Below are 18,536 nucleotides of genomic sequence, written 5' to 3' on the forward strand. Positions count from 1 at the left end.
CAGCCCCCACAGGGGGGATTCTAAATCCCCCACACACGGCGCTTTGCGGGCAGCCCAGAGCCCTTTGAATCCTGGCCGCAGCAGGGAATCAAAGAGCTCTGCGCTGCGTGCAGCAGCGGGGAGCCCAGAGCCCTTTAAATCACAGCCGCGGCCAGGAGTCAGAGGGCTCTGGGCTGCCCACAGTGGCGGCGAGCCCAGAGCCCTTTAAATCCCAGCCGCAACCAGGAGTCAGATGGCTCTGGGCTGCCTGCAGAGATTCCCAGTTGCGGCTGAGATTTAAAGGGCTCAAGGCTCACCACGGCTTCGGGCACCACAGAGCCCTCTGAATCCTGGCCACGGCTCCGGCGGCAGGGCCACGGCTGGGATTAAAAGGGTTCAGGGCTCCCCGCGGCTGCGGGCAGCCCAGAGCCCTTTGAATCCCAGCCCGCAGCCACTGATTGCCCCCTCCCCAGACTCTTGCCCCAACTGCCCCTCAGGATCCCCACCCCCTATCTAAGCACTGTTGGTTCTTGTCCTCTGATACCCTTCTCCTGGGACCCCTGCCCCTAACTGCCCCCCAGGATCCCACCCCCTATATAAATGCCACTGCTCCTTGTCCCCCGATTGCCCCCTCCCGAGCCCCCTGCCCCTAACTGCCCCTTGGGATCCCAACCCCTATCTAAGCCTCCCTTCTCCTTGTCCCCAACTGCCCCCTCCTGAGACCCCTTCCCAACTTCCCTCCAGGACCCCACCCCCTACCTGTCCCCCGATAAACCCCTGGGACTCCCATGCCTATCTAACTGCTGCCTGTCCCCTGACTGCCCCTCCAAACCTCCACCCCATCCAACCCCCACTGCTTCCTGTCCCTTGACTGCCCCCTGGAACTCCCTACCCCTTCTCCAACCCCAACCCCCTTACCATGCCACTCAGACCATGCAGCTCCAGACACATTGCTGCCATGCTCTCGCATGCAGCCCCCAGTCCCGTCCCACCCCCAGCACCTGCCTTCCAGATTTGAACACTTCAAAACTCAGGAGTGCTCCAGCTCAGTTTGGGCGGCTGTTACTTCATTTCTCCCACATCAAATATACTGATCCACTGTAATTTGCTGTAGAAAAAGTAGGATAAAATTGAGCAAGAAATGCTTATTAGGACTGGAATTGCTATTTTCAACAGCCACTGCCTTTTTGTTTGTTTAAAAGGAAGACAGTGATATTGCATTAGCAAATTCCCCATAGAAAGAAAGAGTGGAACAAAAGAATAATAAAGGCACCTCAACTTTTCCTCATTTATGTAGGACAATCTTATAATATGCATCCAAATATCCTCCAATCACATAAGCTGAAAAGTGTTCCACTTTGCTGCATTTCTGTAACCATATGGGAACCAATCCTGTCTGTGTTCTGTGCACATCCAAAATTCCTGCTGAATGACCCGCCCTGAGAGCGAGTTACCAGTGACCCAGGGCTGGGGTGGCAGGAGGTGTGGGAGGGGGCACTGGTGGGGAGGTGCCCAGGGCTGGGGCAGCAGCAGGATGGGGGGAGGGCACTGGTGGGGAGGAAAGGGGAAGCACAGCGCTGGGGCGGAAAGGGGTGTGTGTGGGTGGGTGGGGGGAGAGCCCAGGACTGGGGCAGCAGGGGAAGTACAGGGGGGAGCCCAGGGCTGGGACGGGGGGCGGCCAAATTTTTTTTTGCCTGGGGCAGCAAAAAATCTAGAGCCGGCCCTGCCGGGTTCCCCCAGCCGCTGGAGCCCTGGGCCCTTTAATTTGCCACTGAGGGCTCCCAGCCAGCTCTTCAGCTGGGAGCCCCTGGTTGATTTAAAATAAAGTATCACCTCCCCACCCTCAACCTTCTTTTTTGGCCCACAGCTGTTTTGGTGGGGCGGCGCTGGGGAAGGAGGGTTTGTTTCCGCAGGGCTGGGCGGCCCTGGGGCAGGGTGTTTCTGCTGGGCTGGGAGGTTTCGGCCCTCAGCTGTTTTCTTTGGAGTAATGTGGCCCTTGCCACTTTACGAGTTGTGCAGGCCTGGTTTAGAATATACATTTCGTTTGAGCCTCTATGGTGTCTTAAAATAGCTTTCACGCACCTTGCAGGCATTTCACCTTTGTGACTGTTCCTTTTTAATTTCCATGTAACTAGCTTCTTTATTTTTGTGTAGTTCTCCTTTTTGATGTTAAATGCTACTATAGTGGGTTTCTGTTGCCGCCTCCTCCCTCCCCCCACACAGATGTTACATTTAATTGCATTGTGATTGCTATTCCAGAGCATTTCAACTATATTCACCTCTTGGACTAGATCCTGTGTGCCACTTAGGACTAAATCAAGAATTGAATCTCCTCAGGTGCGTTCTAGGACTAGCTGTTCCCAGAAGCAGTCATTCATGGTGTCTAGAAATGTAATCTTTGCATCCCGTCTTGAGGTGATATGCTCCCAGAGAACATGGGGATAGTTTAAATTCCCCATTATTACTGGGTTTTCTGTTTTTGTAGCCTCTTCCTGAGCTTTTCACAATCACCATCACCATTCTGGTCAGGTGGTCAGTTGTATATTTCTCTTACTGTACTCTTATTATTAGCTTGGAATTTCTATCCAGAGAGATTCTGTGGTACAGATTGATTCATTTAAGATTTTACTCTAATTGACTCTGTGCTTTCTTTCACATATAGTGCCCACTCCCCCAACAGCACAACCTACTCTGTCATTCCGATATATTTTGCACCCTGATATTACCGTATCCCATTGATTATCCTCATTCCACCAAGATTCTGTGAGATCTATTATGTCAATATACCCAATTAATACCAGGCACTCAAGTTCATCCATCTTAATATTTAGACTTGCAGCATTTGTATACAAGCACTTATACACGTCACTTTTCAGCTGTCTGTCTTCATGTGATGTAATTGATGGGACTCTTTTTCGTTTCTCTTCAGTTCCCATCTGTACTTTATCAATTCTATCTCTTGCTCTTTACTAGGATATAGAGTATCATCTTTAATAAATCCTCTCTCAGGGATGTCATTGTCCAAACCATGTGTTCCCCAGCACCTGTCGACTTTCCCCCAGTCCTTACTTTAAAAACTTCTCTATAACCTCTTACATTTTACATGCCTGCAATCTGGTTCTGTTTTGGTTCAGGTGGAGCCCATCGTTCCTCTACAGTCTCCTCCTTTCCCAAAAGGTTTCCCAGTTCCTAATAAACCCAAATTCCTCCTCCCAAAACCCAAGTCTCATCCATGCAGTGAGATCCTGCAGTTCTGCCTGTCCAACTGGCCCTGTGCATGGAACTGGAAGCATTCCAAAGAATAGAGGTCCTGGACTTTAATCTCTTGCCTAGCAGCCTAACTTTGTCCTCCGGATCTCCCTCTTGTATCTTTCCCTATCTCACTGATACCTACATGTACCACGACCACAGGCTCCTTCCCAGCACTGCACATAAGTCTATCTGGATGTCTTGAGAGGTCTGCAACCTTCACACCATAAGCAATTCACCACGAGGTTCTCCCAGTCATAATAATTCCAACTATCTGTATTTCTAATAATCAAATCCCTCTTTACTATTACCTGTCTCTTCCTAACAACAGGAGTCCTCTCTTCAGGAGGAGTATACTCAATGCAAGAGAATACCATGACATCATCTGCAAGGAAGGCTGCAACTATGGGATTGCTTACCTGCACTCCTGCTTGATGTTCTCCTTCCCCAAGATTTTCACACTCTGCAACAGCCAGAGACTGTCAAACTGCCGGTGGAACTGCTCTACTACATCTCTAACAGTCTCATCTATGTATCTCTCTATCTCCCTTAGGTCTCCCAGCTCAGCCACTCTGGTCCCAAGAGTCCATACTCATTCTCAGAGAACCATGAATTGCTTGCACCAAATGCAAACATATGCCACCTGACCACAAAGTAATCAAACATGCTGCATGTGATGTGATGTGATAAACTGGATAACCCCCCCTCTGCTGCTCAGCTGCTGCCTGTGTTATTTTTACTCTGGCATGGGTCTGTTCATTTGTTCTTTTTGGTTTGGGTTTTTGCTGTTGTTTTGGACTGTAGTAGCTTCTTGCAAAGAAACAATAGCTGAGTGCTTACTCCTCAATCTGTCTCTGGTTATAGCCAATCCTACCAATAATCCCTTATTTTGTCTCTCATTTCAGGGCAATGATCATTGAGATGGTAGAAGAGGCCATTCCAACATTACCTCAAGTCCCTATGCTTTTTGATCTCCATCAACATGTTTCCAAACCTGGCTCAGAGATTGAGCTGGATTATGGGCGAGAGCTAGCTGGCTAAGGCTCATTTAAGAGAACTATCGAAGGAATGCTGTCAAGATGGAGAAAGTAATAGTTAGAGTGGAAGAGATGACACCAGGTCCCTCAAAAGAGGGAGCTTTGTCTGACATTTATTATTCAGGATTACAGCCTGGGTGTCATGTTGGATCCTTTTTTATTCCTAGCCATTCAGGCAACAGCAGTAGCCAAGATCACTTCTTTTCCATCTGTGCTTCTCAAGAAGCCTGAGACCTTTCCTTTTGGAAGTGGACTGTGTCAGCTGTTTGTGCCTTTGTCACATTAAAACCAGATCATGGCGAAGAGTTGTGCATGGGAGCGGTAACATGTTAAAGGCAGTCAGGAATGTGCATGGCTGGCCTGCTTGTTAAGCTGAGTACTTTCATCTGCACTGGCAACTAGAGCAGTCTCAGGTATTATTTTGTATATATAAAGATTCACATCGTTTGGAACCTAATTGCAGTACTTTAAAAACCACCCCCTCTACATATCTGTTACCATGGCAACTGCAAACAGCGGAGGAGCCTGGTACTTGCACTCCTCCTTGCTGAGAGTATTTTTCTGATGTGCTGGAGGGCTGGAATAGGTATGATGGTTTGGAAGTTTCATGCATATTTCTCCATTAGAACTGCCTATGCCTATTACAACATACAGATTGCTAAAGTTGGGATAGAGGCTCCTCAAATAAATATTGTGTGCCTTGTTTTAAAGTGTCTTTCTGCAAGACACATATAACAGACTAACCAGAATTCTGTTAAGGTTTTGTTTGAGGTTCAAAGATCAGAATCAGAGCAGTGTGAATCTCAATATTCTCTATTCTCTCTCGGATAAAATCTACAATTCCTACCGATTACTGGAAATGTTTCAGTTATCAATAATAATAGTTTTCCTATCTATTCTGCCTTCCATCTGTGGCTCATACACCAGTGCATTAAGTCTTACGACATCCCTGTGAGAGAGGTGTGCAACAACATTCCATTTTGTTTTCTGAGAAATGTGTCCTTAACTTTGTAGAGCATGACACAGCTGTGCTACAACTTAGCTGAAGTCTTCTAATTCAATCCTAGTGGAAGCATGGTCTTTTCTTTAAGGCATAAAACAAGGTGTGTGGTGATCTGTGTCCTCTCCACACGCTTCCCATGGGGCCTAGAGCACATCACTTGACTCGAAAGTGCCAATGGGGCACCCCAAAACAGAGACATTCCAAACTAGTAGCCACTTGTACAAATTGTTGGCCTTAACCTCACTGCACATCAGTTCCCCCTGTACAATAAGGTAACAATCCTCTTCTATTGCATAAGGGGAGCTTAGTTTATTTTCATAGATTCCAAGGCCAGAAGGGACCATTATTCCGTCTGACCTCCTATAGAACATAGGGCAAAAAACTTCCCCAAAGTAATTTCTCTTAGAGCAGATCTTTTCTAAGTGGTCATCGAGACAATGGAGAATCCATCAGGACCCTTGGTAAGTTGTACCAAGAGCTGGAAAAGTGTTTTTTAAATTCTCAGACAGAACCTGCCACAAAACGCACATTGTTAGCAGCAGCAGCAGCAATCATCACATTATTTTTAGACTGATTTTTTTTTTCACAGAAACCAACCAAAACATATTGACAATCAAGTCTTCAAGAGATGGTAAAACTCAGCCATGTCTTTCTGGCTGTGTCAGACAGCTTTCGTTATCCACCCGTGCTATAAGGTAATGAGTGCCCTCAACTCCTTCAGGTTGAGGGCACTCCACATCTCATAGAATCAGACTCTGTGCTACAATCAGCATGTGCCTGGAAGTCAATACGATATGAAAAAACTGACATTCCCATTGACTTGTCTCTTACTCCAGGCCATTCTGTCACATGGTGGGGGTGGGGGAGGGACGGGGAGGAACACACACACACACACACACACACTACTCTGCAGCCTTAGCTAAGAGCCATATGGCTTTTAGCTCATGAGGCAGAGGCTCATGCACTAAACTCCAGAAGCCCCAGGTTCGAGCCCACCCACTGATGACCAGGGTCTGTCAGTGTGACAACCGGGGGCTCGTCTGAGATTTCAGCTGGGAAGTCTCTGAAGCTTGGGACATGTTTCCTCATCTAGTGGAAGTATGTAACCCCCACACCTCCTGGGTGTGGTGTCTGTCCCATCTAGCGGCACTGAGACCATTCAGAGAGAGATTAATCAGGCTGCTCTACAGCCTTAGCTAACAGCCATATGGCCTTTAGCTCATGCAGTAAGCTCCAGAGGGCCCAGGTCCGATTCTGCCCACGGAGAACTGTCGTCTGTCAGCGTTACACAGTCACTGGGGGCACTACCTGCATTGTAACCAGAGGAAAGAATGATAGCACGAGCCACAGAAACGAGTCAAAAATCCAGAAATAACCTACTTCAAATAACTATTCCCCTGCTGGACATCTGGCAGCTACCAACTATGCCTCCTAGGTGGCTATTAGAAATGGTTCTGATAGCTCCCCATCTCTCTCTGCATAGCTCACATAGGAACCAGCGAGAACTGTACTCAGGTGGCAGTCCCTTTGGTACCCTAAATACTCCCCTGAGGCACCCCAAAAAGGTGCGGAGGTGCAGAGGACAGGTGGATGGCCACCCCATGCAGACTACACTCCATCTCCTAGAGACACAGCAGTTTCTGCACTATGTGGTGCAGCAAGCAGCTCCGGGAGGCACTGTGCCTGCATAGAACAGGAGTCCCACAGTGTTCCCATTGGGGTTGGGTGCCTCTGTACTGCCCCCAATACAGGGCTGCACTGGTGAGATGCCCTCTAGCCGCTAGCAGTTATTTTCATACTCTCAATGGTGCTGCTGACAAACATTCTCAATCAGCACGTAAACACTGACACGTGATAGCACAACCTGGTGAAGAAGTCCCACAATAGGATCCTGTGCAAGCCTGTCCCTTTACAAACGGGGTTCTTTGCAATGCAGGGAAGAGAAGAGCACTCCCATATAATGGCTATCAATACGCTGGGCCTCCAGAAGGCATAAGCAGTTTTGCTTTGATTCTAAAAACAGCTGTTCAAGCCTAAGAACGCTTCCCCCTTGATCCCTTTGTTCCACCTATTGGTATGGTCTGGTTATAAGCCAACCCCCTGACCGCACATGGCGGTTCAAATGGAAGAGGATCCCAGCGGCCCTGATATTTTGAGAAAATCGGAAAATATTGAGCTTACCTTTACCATTAAAAAAAATCAATATTTCTCTGTATTTTCTTAACTTTACTGCTCCTCCTCCTCCCGCTCCCTTTGACTAAAACACACAAGGTCAAAGTCCAATGGAAAGGCTACCACAAGTGAACTGATTTGTTTAACGTTAAGCATTAAAATACAATGAGGAAAACCCCAATATATACATATTTTGCAGGATCCTAGAATGAGCATTTCCTTGGCACTCCCTTCTTTCCATTGTCTTTGGTGCAACAATATACTTGGGCAGTCTCTGGGCTTGTCTACATCAGAAAGTTGCAGCGCTGGTGAGGGAGTTACAGCGCTGCAACTTTGAAGGTGTACACATCTGCAGGGCATCACCAGCGCTGCAACTCCCTGTTTGCAGCGCTGGCCGTACTCCCGTTTTGTCTCGGGTGTAGAGGATCCAGCGCTGGTGATCCAGCGCTGGTAATCCAATGTAGACACTTACCAGCGCTTTTCTTGACCTCCGTGGAAGGAGGAAGCCTCTGGTAATCAAGCTGGTCTCCTTCCCCGGCTTGCTCTCGCGTTCCCGGAACCCCGAGCAAGCAGGTCTCTTTCCCTGCGGTTTGCAGGGTGGTTCGGGGAACGCGAGAGCAAACCGCGGCGAAGCTGGTCTCCTTTCCCGGTTTGCTCTCTCGTTCCCCGAACCCCCGAGCAAGCAGGTCTCGTTCCCTGCGGTTTGCAGGGGGGTTCGGGGAACGCGAGAGCAAACCGCGGCGAAGCTGGTCTCCTTTCCCGGTTTGCTCTCTCGTTCCCCGAACCCCCCTTGAAGCCGCCCAACAGCGCTGCAGTGTGGCCACATCTAACACCACTTGCAGCGCTGGTTGCTGTAAGTGTGGCCACTCTGCAGCGCTGGCCCTATACAGCTGTACTAATACAGCTGTAACAACCAGCGCTGCAAAATTTTAGATGTAGACATGGCCTCTGATTCAGTAGCCCTGCTCTATTCAGCAAAGCACTTAGGAACACGCTCAACATAAGCACGTGCTTCGGTGCTTTGCTGAATAAGGACAGACTTCACACGTGCTTAAATGCTTTACTGAATAGGTGCCATAAGCATGTGTGTGACTTCAAGTATCCAAACAGCCTCATTGACTTCAATGGGGGCTACTCACATCCTTAAGGTTAAGCATAGGCTTAGACGCACTGCTGGATCTGGTCTCTTACAAGGACAAAGCACCCAAAGGGGAAACTCAAGAGAAACAAATCAAAGGAGTTTTCTGATTTTTAAAATAAAATAAAATCATTTGCAATGTTAATGCCATAAAGTCAAAGATTCTTTTTTTAAGTGAAATTGTGACACAGTTTTTTTCCAATTCTGCCTAACTCTTCCCAGCTGCTTGGATGGATGATATGTTAATTTTGTGGCCTAGTTGCTCGAGGGAGAACAGTACAATCTCCCATGGTACACTGCACTCCATTTATAATGGACACGGTTTGGATTCAATCGTTTGTTATAGTCCTCAGAAAGTCATTTCTCCAAAGCAAACATTCTATGAAACACAATTTTCTCTAATTATACCAGACAAACTTCAATCCAAAATGGACTTTCTGGGCTTTTATGGGCATCTGCTGCTTTAATGCTGGAAGGAAGAGCTGGCAAGTGTAGAAACGGAATGGAGAGGCCATAGAGATTTAATTTCCTATAAAATAGCTCCCCACAAGCTGTTTAAACTTTCCTTAGCTAGACCAATACTCTGAAGATTTTTGAGGTTTGTACTGCAACACTTCCAATAAGCACTGCCTGTGTTCTCACTGCCCAGGAGATTCCACGAACATACCCGCAGATTTATGGTGGTCCCTTCCCAAATAACCCCATCTTTCCAGCTACAAAATTAATTTAAATAAACAAACAGAGAAGAAAGGAATAGACTCACTTGGATGGTTTTTGAGTATTTTTTTTAATATCTACCATAAATCTGATCACTCACATGCTGTTTCACACACTTACACTTCTGTCACACACACTTCCTTGCTTTCACAACCAACCCACAGAAATAACGTAATACATATGAAACTGGGGACACAGAGATGCTGATTAAGAATTGACTACAGTCATAGAGCTCCTACCAAACCTAGAGTGGGACTGTGTATTTATTAATTCAGTACTTAATCGACATGTGAATGAGAGGTATATGACATGCATGTTGATTTCCTTTTCACGCGCAGATTGCATTGCACGGGATTCACTGTCACGAGGAGTTTGGTTTCCAGTCCTTTCGTTATTGTTGCTGTTGTTAATATTATTATTACTAGTAAAGCCAAACTTGTGGAATTAAAATCTGCATTCATTTGTGAATCCAGGATAAAAACTGCTGAACCGATGAATTTTGCATTGGGGCACTGGTCATAAGCAATAACCTACCAACATATAGATGCTTTCTAGAACAAAATGGCAATGTTAGAGCTGCTGCATTTCCCATTCTGTCAGCTCATCTGGTGCAAACAACTCTTCTCCGAGGTTCAGCTGTAAATTCGTATTCAGAGCTGAAAACTGGCGTACTGGGAATGCATTAGTTCTGTCATGTAATGGTTTCCTTTTAACCTTGTTTCAGCCGTTTGAATTAATGGAGATTTTTTTAAAAAATGGTATAAAAATGCCAACCATTTTTTCTGCTCCTACAATGAAAACTATGTTTCGGTTATTTCTGTGGAATTCAGAGGTTTCTAGTTAATATTGTGACTTTGCACTTTTTGACAAAAAGTCCATTACAATTGTCCAACAGTTCAAATGGACTAAGTGGCTATGCTTTATAGTCTCCCATTCTCTTCAATGGGTTTTGGCCAGATCCCACAGACACTGTTATTTAATAGGGTTCCCTGTACCCATTTTACCTTCCCCACTCTGACCAAAATATCCTACCAATAATGACCACATCGTCACCTGCACTATTGAGAAGGATAGGGGATGAGCACAAGTCTTCTGCTAACCCAAGGAGTTTTTGCTAAGCAACTTGGATCAGCGGAGGCAACAACAGCTAGAGATTAGTCATCAAAATAGAATTTTCTTAAAGCCCACAGACACAGCATTATTTTTCAAGGTCCTGGCACTGACTGTTATCGCTAACACTTCATTAAGATTTGCAGCACGCTGGGCAGCCACTAGGCCTTCTTCATGTATTTTTGGGAAAAAAGCTGGGACATGGTGGACACCAACAGATACAAAAAATATCTGCTTCTGGCCCTATGGGGGCAGAACGTATTTTTACTCTGCCTGCACTCAATGGATTAACGGTTTGTATTTGAAGCCATTAAGGTCCTCAACAAGAGAATTATCGTAACTCCACTACAATCCCACCACAACCAAGCAACCAGCTGCTTTGATGTTGTTGCCATTGCTCTTTATTTTAAGAAGAAATGTAATGAACAAATTTCCACAAATAGCCCCAACAAAAATCTGCACTTCAGGGTTTGATTTAAACACACAGAAATTCTGAGTCAAAAGGGCTTACTTTCCATATGCAACAACAACAACAGCTGTCAAGTGAGACCACTCAGTTGGTATTTTCAACTTAATACCCCCAGTTGAACCGTTCTAATAAAGCTAAAAAAAATACTGCATTAATGTATCAAATATAAATGAAAACTACTTTTTTTCATGTGGCTTCATCAGGGGCGGCTCTAGGAATTTTGCCGCCGCAAGCAGGGCAGGCAGGCTGCCTTCCGCGGCTTGCCTGCGGATGGTTCACTGGTCCCACGGCTTCGGCGGACCTCCAGCAGGCGTGCCTGCGGGAGGTCCTCTGAAAATACGGGACCAGTGGACGCTCCGCAGGCATGCCTGCGGGAGGTCTGCCGAAGCCGTGGGACCATTGGCCCTCCGCAGGCAAGCCGCAGAGGGCAGCCTGCCTGCAGCCCTCATGGTGCCGGCAGAGCGTCCCCCATGGCTTGCTGCCCCAAGCATATGCTTGGCATGCTAGGGCCTAGAGCCGCCCCTGGGCTTCATTCAGTAGCAGAGAAAGGCAGAAGTGTATTACACTACACCAAAACATAACATTATCTTAATCATTAAGAGTTACACAATGTTGTCATGACTTCAGTGAGCATATTTTGCCTAAGCTGATACTGTTAATACCACACAATGCAGATTTTATTACTTCTTAATCAATAATAAACTGTATTTCATAATTCTCTGTGTAGTTACAAAGGGAAACACATTGAATGTGATTAACTGAACAGGAACAAGAGTTTGTGAATCCTACGCAAACATTTTGAGCGCCAGAAAATATCCTGAAATATTTATCAGTTAACAATTGCTTTTCACAATCATATTGGATTAAATTTTTGGACCCAGGTCCTGCAAATAAACTCCTACAATAAAGTCCATGTAGGTGGACACCTCCGAGTGAAATGGCACGATCTCAGGATTGGCACTTAAAGCTTAGCTGATACAGTACACGTCACTCCTATCTAATAAAGGTTTCCATAAAAGCATAAATCAAGTCATCTTGCATGGGATCTTAGCTTCTGTATCAATCTAATGATGATGGCAAACTGCAAGTAATCAATGGCGTGTATTGCTTAAATCACCTTTATAACCTTCTGTATGACAACAGCACAAGGAAAGGGAAAGGAGCACAAGAGAAAAGGATTCCTGTTAGATAATAAATGCCTCAATATTCAGGCATTCGGGACACAAAATCAAGGCACAGGAGGAGACAGAATCAGAGTGACCTACCAATAGTCACAAATATTAGCTATAGCTTGTCTCTTTTTATCCTAGCATATTATGAAATGTGCTCATTTCACAGCCTATGACTATTACACTGTACCCACACATACAAACTCCCAGTACCTGTATAATCTCATGCAAACACCACAGCAATGCATATATACATACTGGATTAAATCAACCATCCAACAAGCAAAGAATGTCAAATACCGTACCTTTGAGTCATAATCTTATAGGCATCTGGCAGATAACAGCGGATATTCTCCATCTGAGCAGGATCAGAGTCACAGATTTTATCATCAGTCCTACCATAGTTGGCACTTTCAATCATGATGACATCTGTTCCCGGGCAGCGAAGTTCTATTGGATAGCTCTCACAGGACAGTTCCCGTCGGACCACGGCCATAGGAACGGGGGCACGACTGAAAGCTAGAGAGGATAAAACAAAGCATTTATCTTCAGCACGGAGAATAGGATTAAGAGCAGGAACACTGCCTTTTTTATTGTTTTTGTACTGTAGAGTAAGACCTTTTCTAAAGGGTTTGGCACAGGGTGATACTCATACTTGACTACCCTTGCAATGTGGAAAGAGCACTGGACAGGGACTGAGGAGACCTCGGTGCTATTCCTGACTACCATGGACTGGCTGGGTGACCATGGACAAGTCACTTCATCACTCTGTACCTCAGTTTCCCCAACTGTAAAAAGGGGGTGATGAAACTGACCTCCTCTGTAAGCGCTTTGAGGTCTACTGATAGAAAAGTGCTACAAAAGAGCTAGATACATTATTTCCTTCAGTATTACACCATGGGGACATTCTGTTTTGTTTTTAAACAAATAGCCTTCACAAGTTACAAGAACTTTAGGTATAAAATTATTTTATTATTGAGTTCTATGTGAAAAGCTTCACAGAGTTACCAAGTTCCACGTCTCTTTATTGCTCTTGATTAAGTGAGGAAATTATCTTTTGGATGAGACTTTAAATGCCAGAATTCTGTGCGCTCTGTTTCTCCTGCATGGCACTCTTTGTGAGGGAACATGGCTTTGCCAGTGTCCGTAGGTAACATTTCCCTAATGACCTCTCTCAGTTTTACCAGCGGCTTCAATGGAAGCAGTGTTAGGCCAATGCTGAGTAATTTTCAAAATTCCAAAAAGAAAGGATTCAAAAACAGCCCTGGAACCATGTCTGTGAATACCTGAATTTTGCCCAGGTCCTCCAAATGTTCCTAGAAATCTGAGTAATTTTTATATGTAGATAACTATGAAATATATAGAAATGCAATCTGTGGTATACTTCATCTTTGATCTTGGTCCACTGGGATATATCACGACACACTCTTTATATCAAGTCACATTGAATTTCTCCTATGTTCTTGATCTGACTGAGTTTCTCTCATGTGATCAGGAACCTGTTTAGCAGAAGCCATTTCTTCTGGCTTTAAGAAGTAAGAGAAGGGTCCTCTGATCCAGCCAAGGAAAATATATTTTCTTCCTGTCCTCACCCCTGTGTCTGAGTGACTGACTGGCAAGCAGCATCCCAGGATATTATATTCATTTCTGTATAGTGTTCTATCAGTGCACACTATCTTGTCATGCATTTGTACTTTGGCTCCAGTAAATATATTCTGGCATTTAGACATTGGTACGGATTACCCTAGATCAGAGTTCTGTTGTTGTATCAGAGCCATGGTCTAATCCTTGTGAACTCCAGAAAGAGGGCTGTGCACTCCTTCTCTAATTATCTGACTTAGTATTATTTCATGTTTTAGCTCATAAATAAATGTATCCCATTTTACACAAGGAATAGTCTTTCTCAGAGATCAGAATTCTATTGTTTTCTTGATGTTTCTGTTGCACCTATGGTTGTCAACCTGCCAGGATTGTCCTAAAGACTCCAAGAATTCAAAATTAATCTTTCATTAAAGATTATGTCATGTGATGGCCACCCTAGTTTCTCCAGAGAGTTCAACTCAACCATAGAGGGCAGGAGGGATGGGAACCATGTTTGCTCAAATGTGAACATGTTAGAACATCAGTGCCTGCCAACCCAGGTGGTTCTGGCACACAAAAAAACATGCAACTCCATTTTAAAGTACATTTGGAAGGGTTTGCACAGCTCTAATTGCAAAGGTACAAGGTCTGAAAGTTCACCCTACTTTGTGGAACACTGGGCTAAAAAGTGGTCAGGGAAATATTCTTGTTTGCACACATTTTCTTTGGTGTTGGCCCCTCTCAAAAGCAGCCAGGTTTTGGGGAAGAGCTGCGCAAGTTCTCACTGAAGCAATTTTTATACCTATCACTGACTTTTTGAGCAGAATGGTGGATTTTAGCATGGAGATAGGGCTGACTTCATCCCCTCCTAGTGCCAAGTCCTCAGAGAAGTCTTATCAGCTGCCAGAGACAGTGGCAAGATGAAGAGTCCAACCAATGTCTGCTGTTTTTGGCTGAGTTTTGGAGCATTGTTTGTTGGCTGGCTCCTCTGCCAATCTGGATTTTCTCTTAGGGCAGACAGTAGCCATTTGTGTTTTAAACACAACGAAGAGGAAAGCTGCAATGAAGAGGGACATTTTGGTCATTGTTTGCCCCACTTTGGGGGTTTTGGGCCATACATGGACCTCAACAGCTTGAGAGACATGGTCTAAGTACCTCTTACACCCCTGTAGCCAGCTCAATATACATGAGCTCTAAATCAAATACTTTCCAAAGTAGGTTTCTGCTTTTGATTTCTATACTTGATCTGAGCTGTTGGGGTGTTTTATTTATTTAAACAAGTCTATGCTGTTAAATTAAATTGGAGTTCAAAATGAAGCTGCTAGAGAATACCAAATCGAAACAAAGAGAAATTAACCAATCTGGTGTTCACGTTTACAAATCTGACAAATTTGCCGAATGGCAAACTTGAGCATATGTTGTTGAACCTCATTTGTATCACAACGGGTGTAAATTGAAGATGGGGAGTTATTACTAATAACACGGTTTTGTTAGAATATTTGTTTAACTGAGGAATTTCAGTCTGACCCTATTGTTCTAATCTCAAATTGACGCTACAGAGATTGACTCTACAGACAGTAACAGTTCGACATTTGGGCTCATGATGCTGCAGAATTTGATTTTGCAATTACCGTGAATGTACAGAGGATTAATAAAAGCACTATGCATGTTTTTCAAGGAGGTGTGAGAGTACATTTCAGTTTCTTACCTCTAGTGTAAGACACACGAGGAAGATGGAGTCTGCACGGCATTGATCTGCCAAACACTCAAAGTTAATCCCCAAATATGGCGCTTCCAAAGAAACATTTGTGGTTTACTTCCCATGAAGGGACAACAATAGTGCACGCTGCCCTAGCACATGTTGTGCCAGACTAAAATGACCAGACATTATTTATAATGTACTGGAAAATAGTATTCTGACCTAGGCTACTCAAACAATAACTTCCCAGGGACATGAGTGTTGGTCCTCAAAAAGACAACATTAACAGAGCACACATGTGCTGTGTGACTATGGTTATGTTCTAGGTCTAGTGTGAGGAAATATCTCAGGCACCATAGATACCTTTTCTTTCCAACAGAGAGAGGAAATAATTAAGTATCTCAGATACGACAGTGTGATAACCAAAGGCTTCGATGTTTCATGGAAACCACTATTAACTGCCCTTTCCTGCTTCCTCCAAATATTAGTGTAGCCCATATCATGTTCATCTTTCATGATGGCTGCAGTAAATATTACAAGTGTCTGATATTTTGAGATCCTTTTAAGCAAAACTATTATTATTATTTAATGTTTTGGTCCTATATGATAACCTCACTTAAGCAATTTCCCTTGATTTCTCTATGAATTGCAAAAATTTCTGCTATGAAATCACATATGTTGAAATCCAAACATGAAGGATAACACTCATTACAAGCATCCCATAGTTTGATTTATAGAAATGCTTTTTCTTTAAAAAAAGCTGCCTATCCATATACTATAGGTTCCTTTGATATAACTTTAAAAATATACCCTCAGAGTTCAGCAGCAGTTAGTACAACCTACCACCAATGAGCCAGGCAATTTCAAAACAATGCCTCCCCCACCCATCTTTACAATCTCCATCTCACACACAGATCCTTACTGAGGTTCCTAAATAAGTGACCTGACTGTCCATTTGTAGGGCAGGAGTGGGGAGCATCCAGGGGCACACATCTTCTGAGCAGGGTAAAGTGCTTTATTTCAGACAAAATCAGGAATGACACAGACTCAACATGACTCCTGGGTGTTGTGAGAACTTCCAAAGACTCTGAAATGCCTCCTGCCACACTGATTTTCAAAATAGCTCAGTACCTGACTGCTCCTATTGAAATCAAGTGCCTTATTCAGATATTCAGATCAAGTGCCTTATTCAGGAGCCTAAATGCAGATGCGGGAATCTCTTATTTTTTTAAATCTTGACCGAAAGGATATGAGGTGCGAAAATCAAGGATAAGAGGCTAGTGTCTCTTCACATCTGAATGTTAGAACTGTCCTATTATCCATTCTCTGTTTAATTTCAATTACCTTGTTTATTGGCTAGCGCTCAGTAAGAACACCAGCACGGTGTTTTACTCAACACTGCTGAAGGCAGATGTGGTGACAATTTTACTTTTGTAACGACATCCAGGACAACCTACGATGGAACCTCGTGCTGCTGAAATTACACAGGGCCAAGCGCTAACTGAGGGTGAGATGGTAACAGGTAATGACAGGATTTATCTAAGCAATACAGAATTTCTTCTTCTTTGTTAATTTCTAGAGTTGGAAAATTAAACAAGTAATCAAAATCTTTCGCTTTCCTCCTGACCCCTTCACTTTTGACCTCAAAACATAATTGCCTCTTGTCATGCCTGCAGGGCATCGGCTTGTAGTTATTACTGCTGCACTTAATCAAATGTTAAAATATCCCTTAAATTACATGTATTCTCGGTTGCTACAGACTTGCTGAGCTTCATTACAGTTAGAAGCATGATGGCAGCAGATGTACTTTCAAAGAAATTATGGGTTGATGTTTTGAATTAGAATTCAAATTTCCCCTGAAAAAACAATGCAGCCAGATTTTCAGAGTGCATTTTAAGTGCACATGTTGGGGCAATGATGCAGAAAAATGAATATGCAAATAAATAATTATTTTCAGTAATTCTATCCAGGTAAAAATATGGGACCTGCCCAGTTAAATAACACACTGCTCCCAAATTCAAGTGCAATGCATCATTTTCCCCCTACAAATTCAGGGAAATGTTTTTGTGTTTGCAATTACTTACTAGCTGACATCTCCATGTCAGGTCTTCATTCAGAAAAAAAAAAACCTATTCAGGAAGACTGCTTAAATTTGTGCTTAACTTTAAATCACTGAAGTCATTGGGCCCTAAGCACTTACTTAAAGTTAAGCATAGGCTTAAGTGCTTTACAAAATTGAAGTCTTGTTTAGAATACTTGGCTCTTTCTATTTAAAATAAAGTATTACTAGTGCCCTAATCTGCAGTATATAAACATACTTCTAAATGCTTCTTTTTCCCCTCTGGCCTTTGTCATCAAGAAGAATATTAGTGGAAAGTGAAAATTCATTTAAAGACTATTATTGCAAATATTTATTTAACTGAAAAGGATTCTTCCCTTTCCAAATCCCCTTTAAATGGGCATCCTTTTCTGCTTATATTACTGCTGGGGGTAGGGGAAAAAACCAAACTACACTGTTCACAGAACAGGAAAGGGTTAAAGATCCCAGGCTGATCCTGTCCTGCCTCTGCCACACCAGCCAGCAATATTATGATCAGGGTGTGGAATTTCTGTACAAAGGCCATGATTCACCATGGCATTAGTCTAATTTAACACTGGTTTGGTTCCAGTGTTGGAGCTACGCTGGCATAAAACCAGAGTAACAAAGTAGTAAATCAGGTCCCTACATTCATTTTTAACTCTAGTAGCTCACAAGATAGAGGCTGATAGAAGCTCTGAGATATTCAAGTCCAAGTCTGTAATGAGATAGTGATCTAAAGGATGCGTTTCTAAACTCTTTTGTCTCAGGAGCCACCAGGGCTAACCAGTGGCAGCTCCAAGCACCAGTGCACGCTCCAAGCACATGCCTGGGGCGGCAAGCTGCAGGGGGCAGCCTGGTGGTCCCTGTGAGGGCGGCAGTCAGGCCACCTTCGGTGGTGCACCTGCGGGAGGTCCCCGGTCCCGTGGATTCAGCGGCAATACGGCAGCGAGTACACCGAAGCCACGGGACAGGCAGATCTCCTGCAGACAAGCCACTGAATCCGTGGGACGGTGACCTCCCGAAGACACACTGCAGAAGGCAGCCTGCCTGCCATGCTTGGGGCGGAAAAAAAGCTAGAGCCACCCCTGGGGCTAAGAATGAATGTTGTATAGCTCTGGGATGCAGTGAATGTG

The 18,536-nt window shown here is 44.3% G+C and overlaps 1 protein-coding gene across 20 annotated transcripts in view; it reads right to left on the reverse strand.

Moving 5' to 3' along the window:
- ADGRL3 (adhesion G protein-coupled receptor L3) overlaps positions 1-18,536 on the reverse strand; it is an 817,914-nt gene that overhangs the window by 444,713 nt on the left and 354,665 nt on the right. For all 20 annotated transcript variants that reach the window (XM_030565478.1, XM_030565475.1, XM_030565466.1 and 17 more), the window contains exon 4: positions 12,349-12,562. In XM_030565478.1, the coding sequence (XP_030421338.1) occupies positions 12,349-12,562 (214 nt within the window). The remainder of the gene's footprint in view (positions 1-12,348; positions 12,563-18,536) is intronic.

The sequence above is a fragment of the Gopherus evgoodei genome, chromosome 5, assembly GCF_007399415.2.
Source record: "Gopherus evgoodei ecotype Sinaloan lineage chromosome 5, rGopEvg1_v1.p, whole genome shotgun sequence".
NCBI classification, from domain to species: Eukaryota; Metazoa; Chordata; order Testudines; family Testudinidae; genus Gopherus; species Gopherus evgoodei.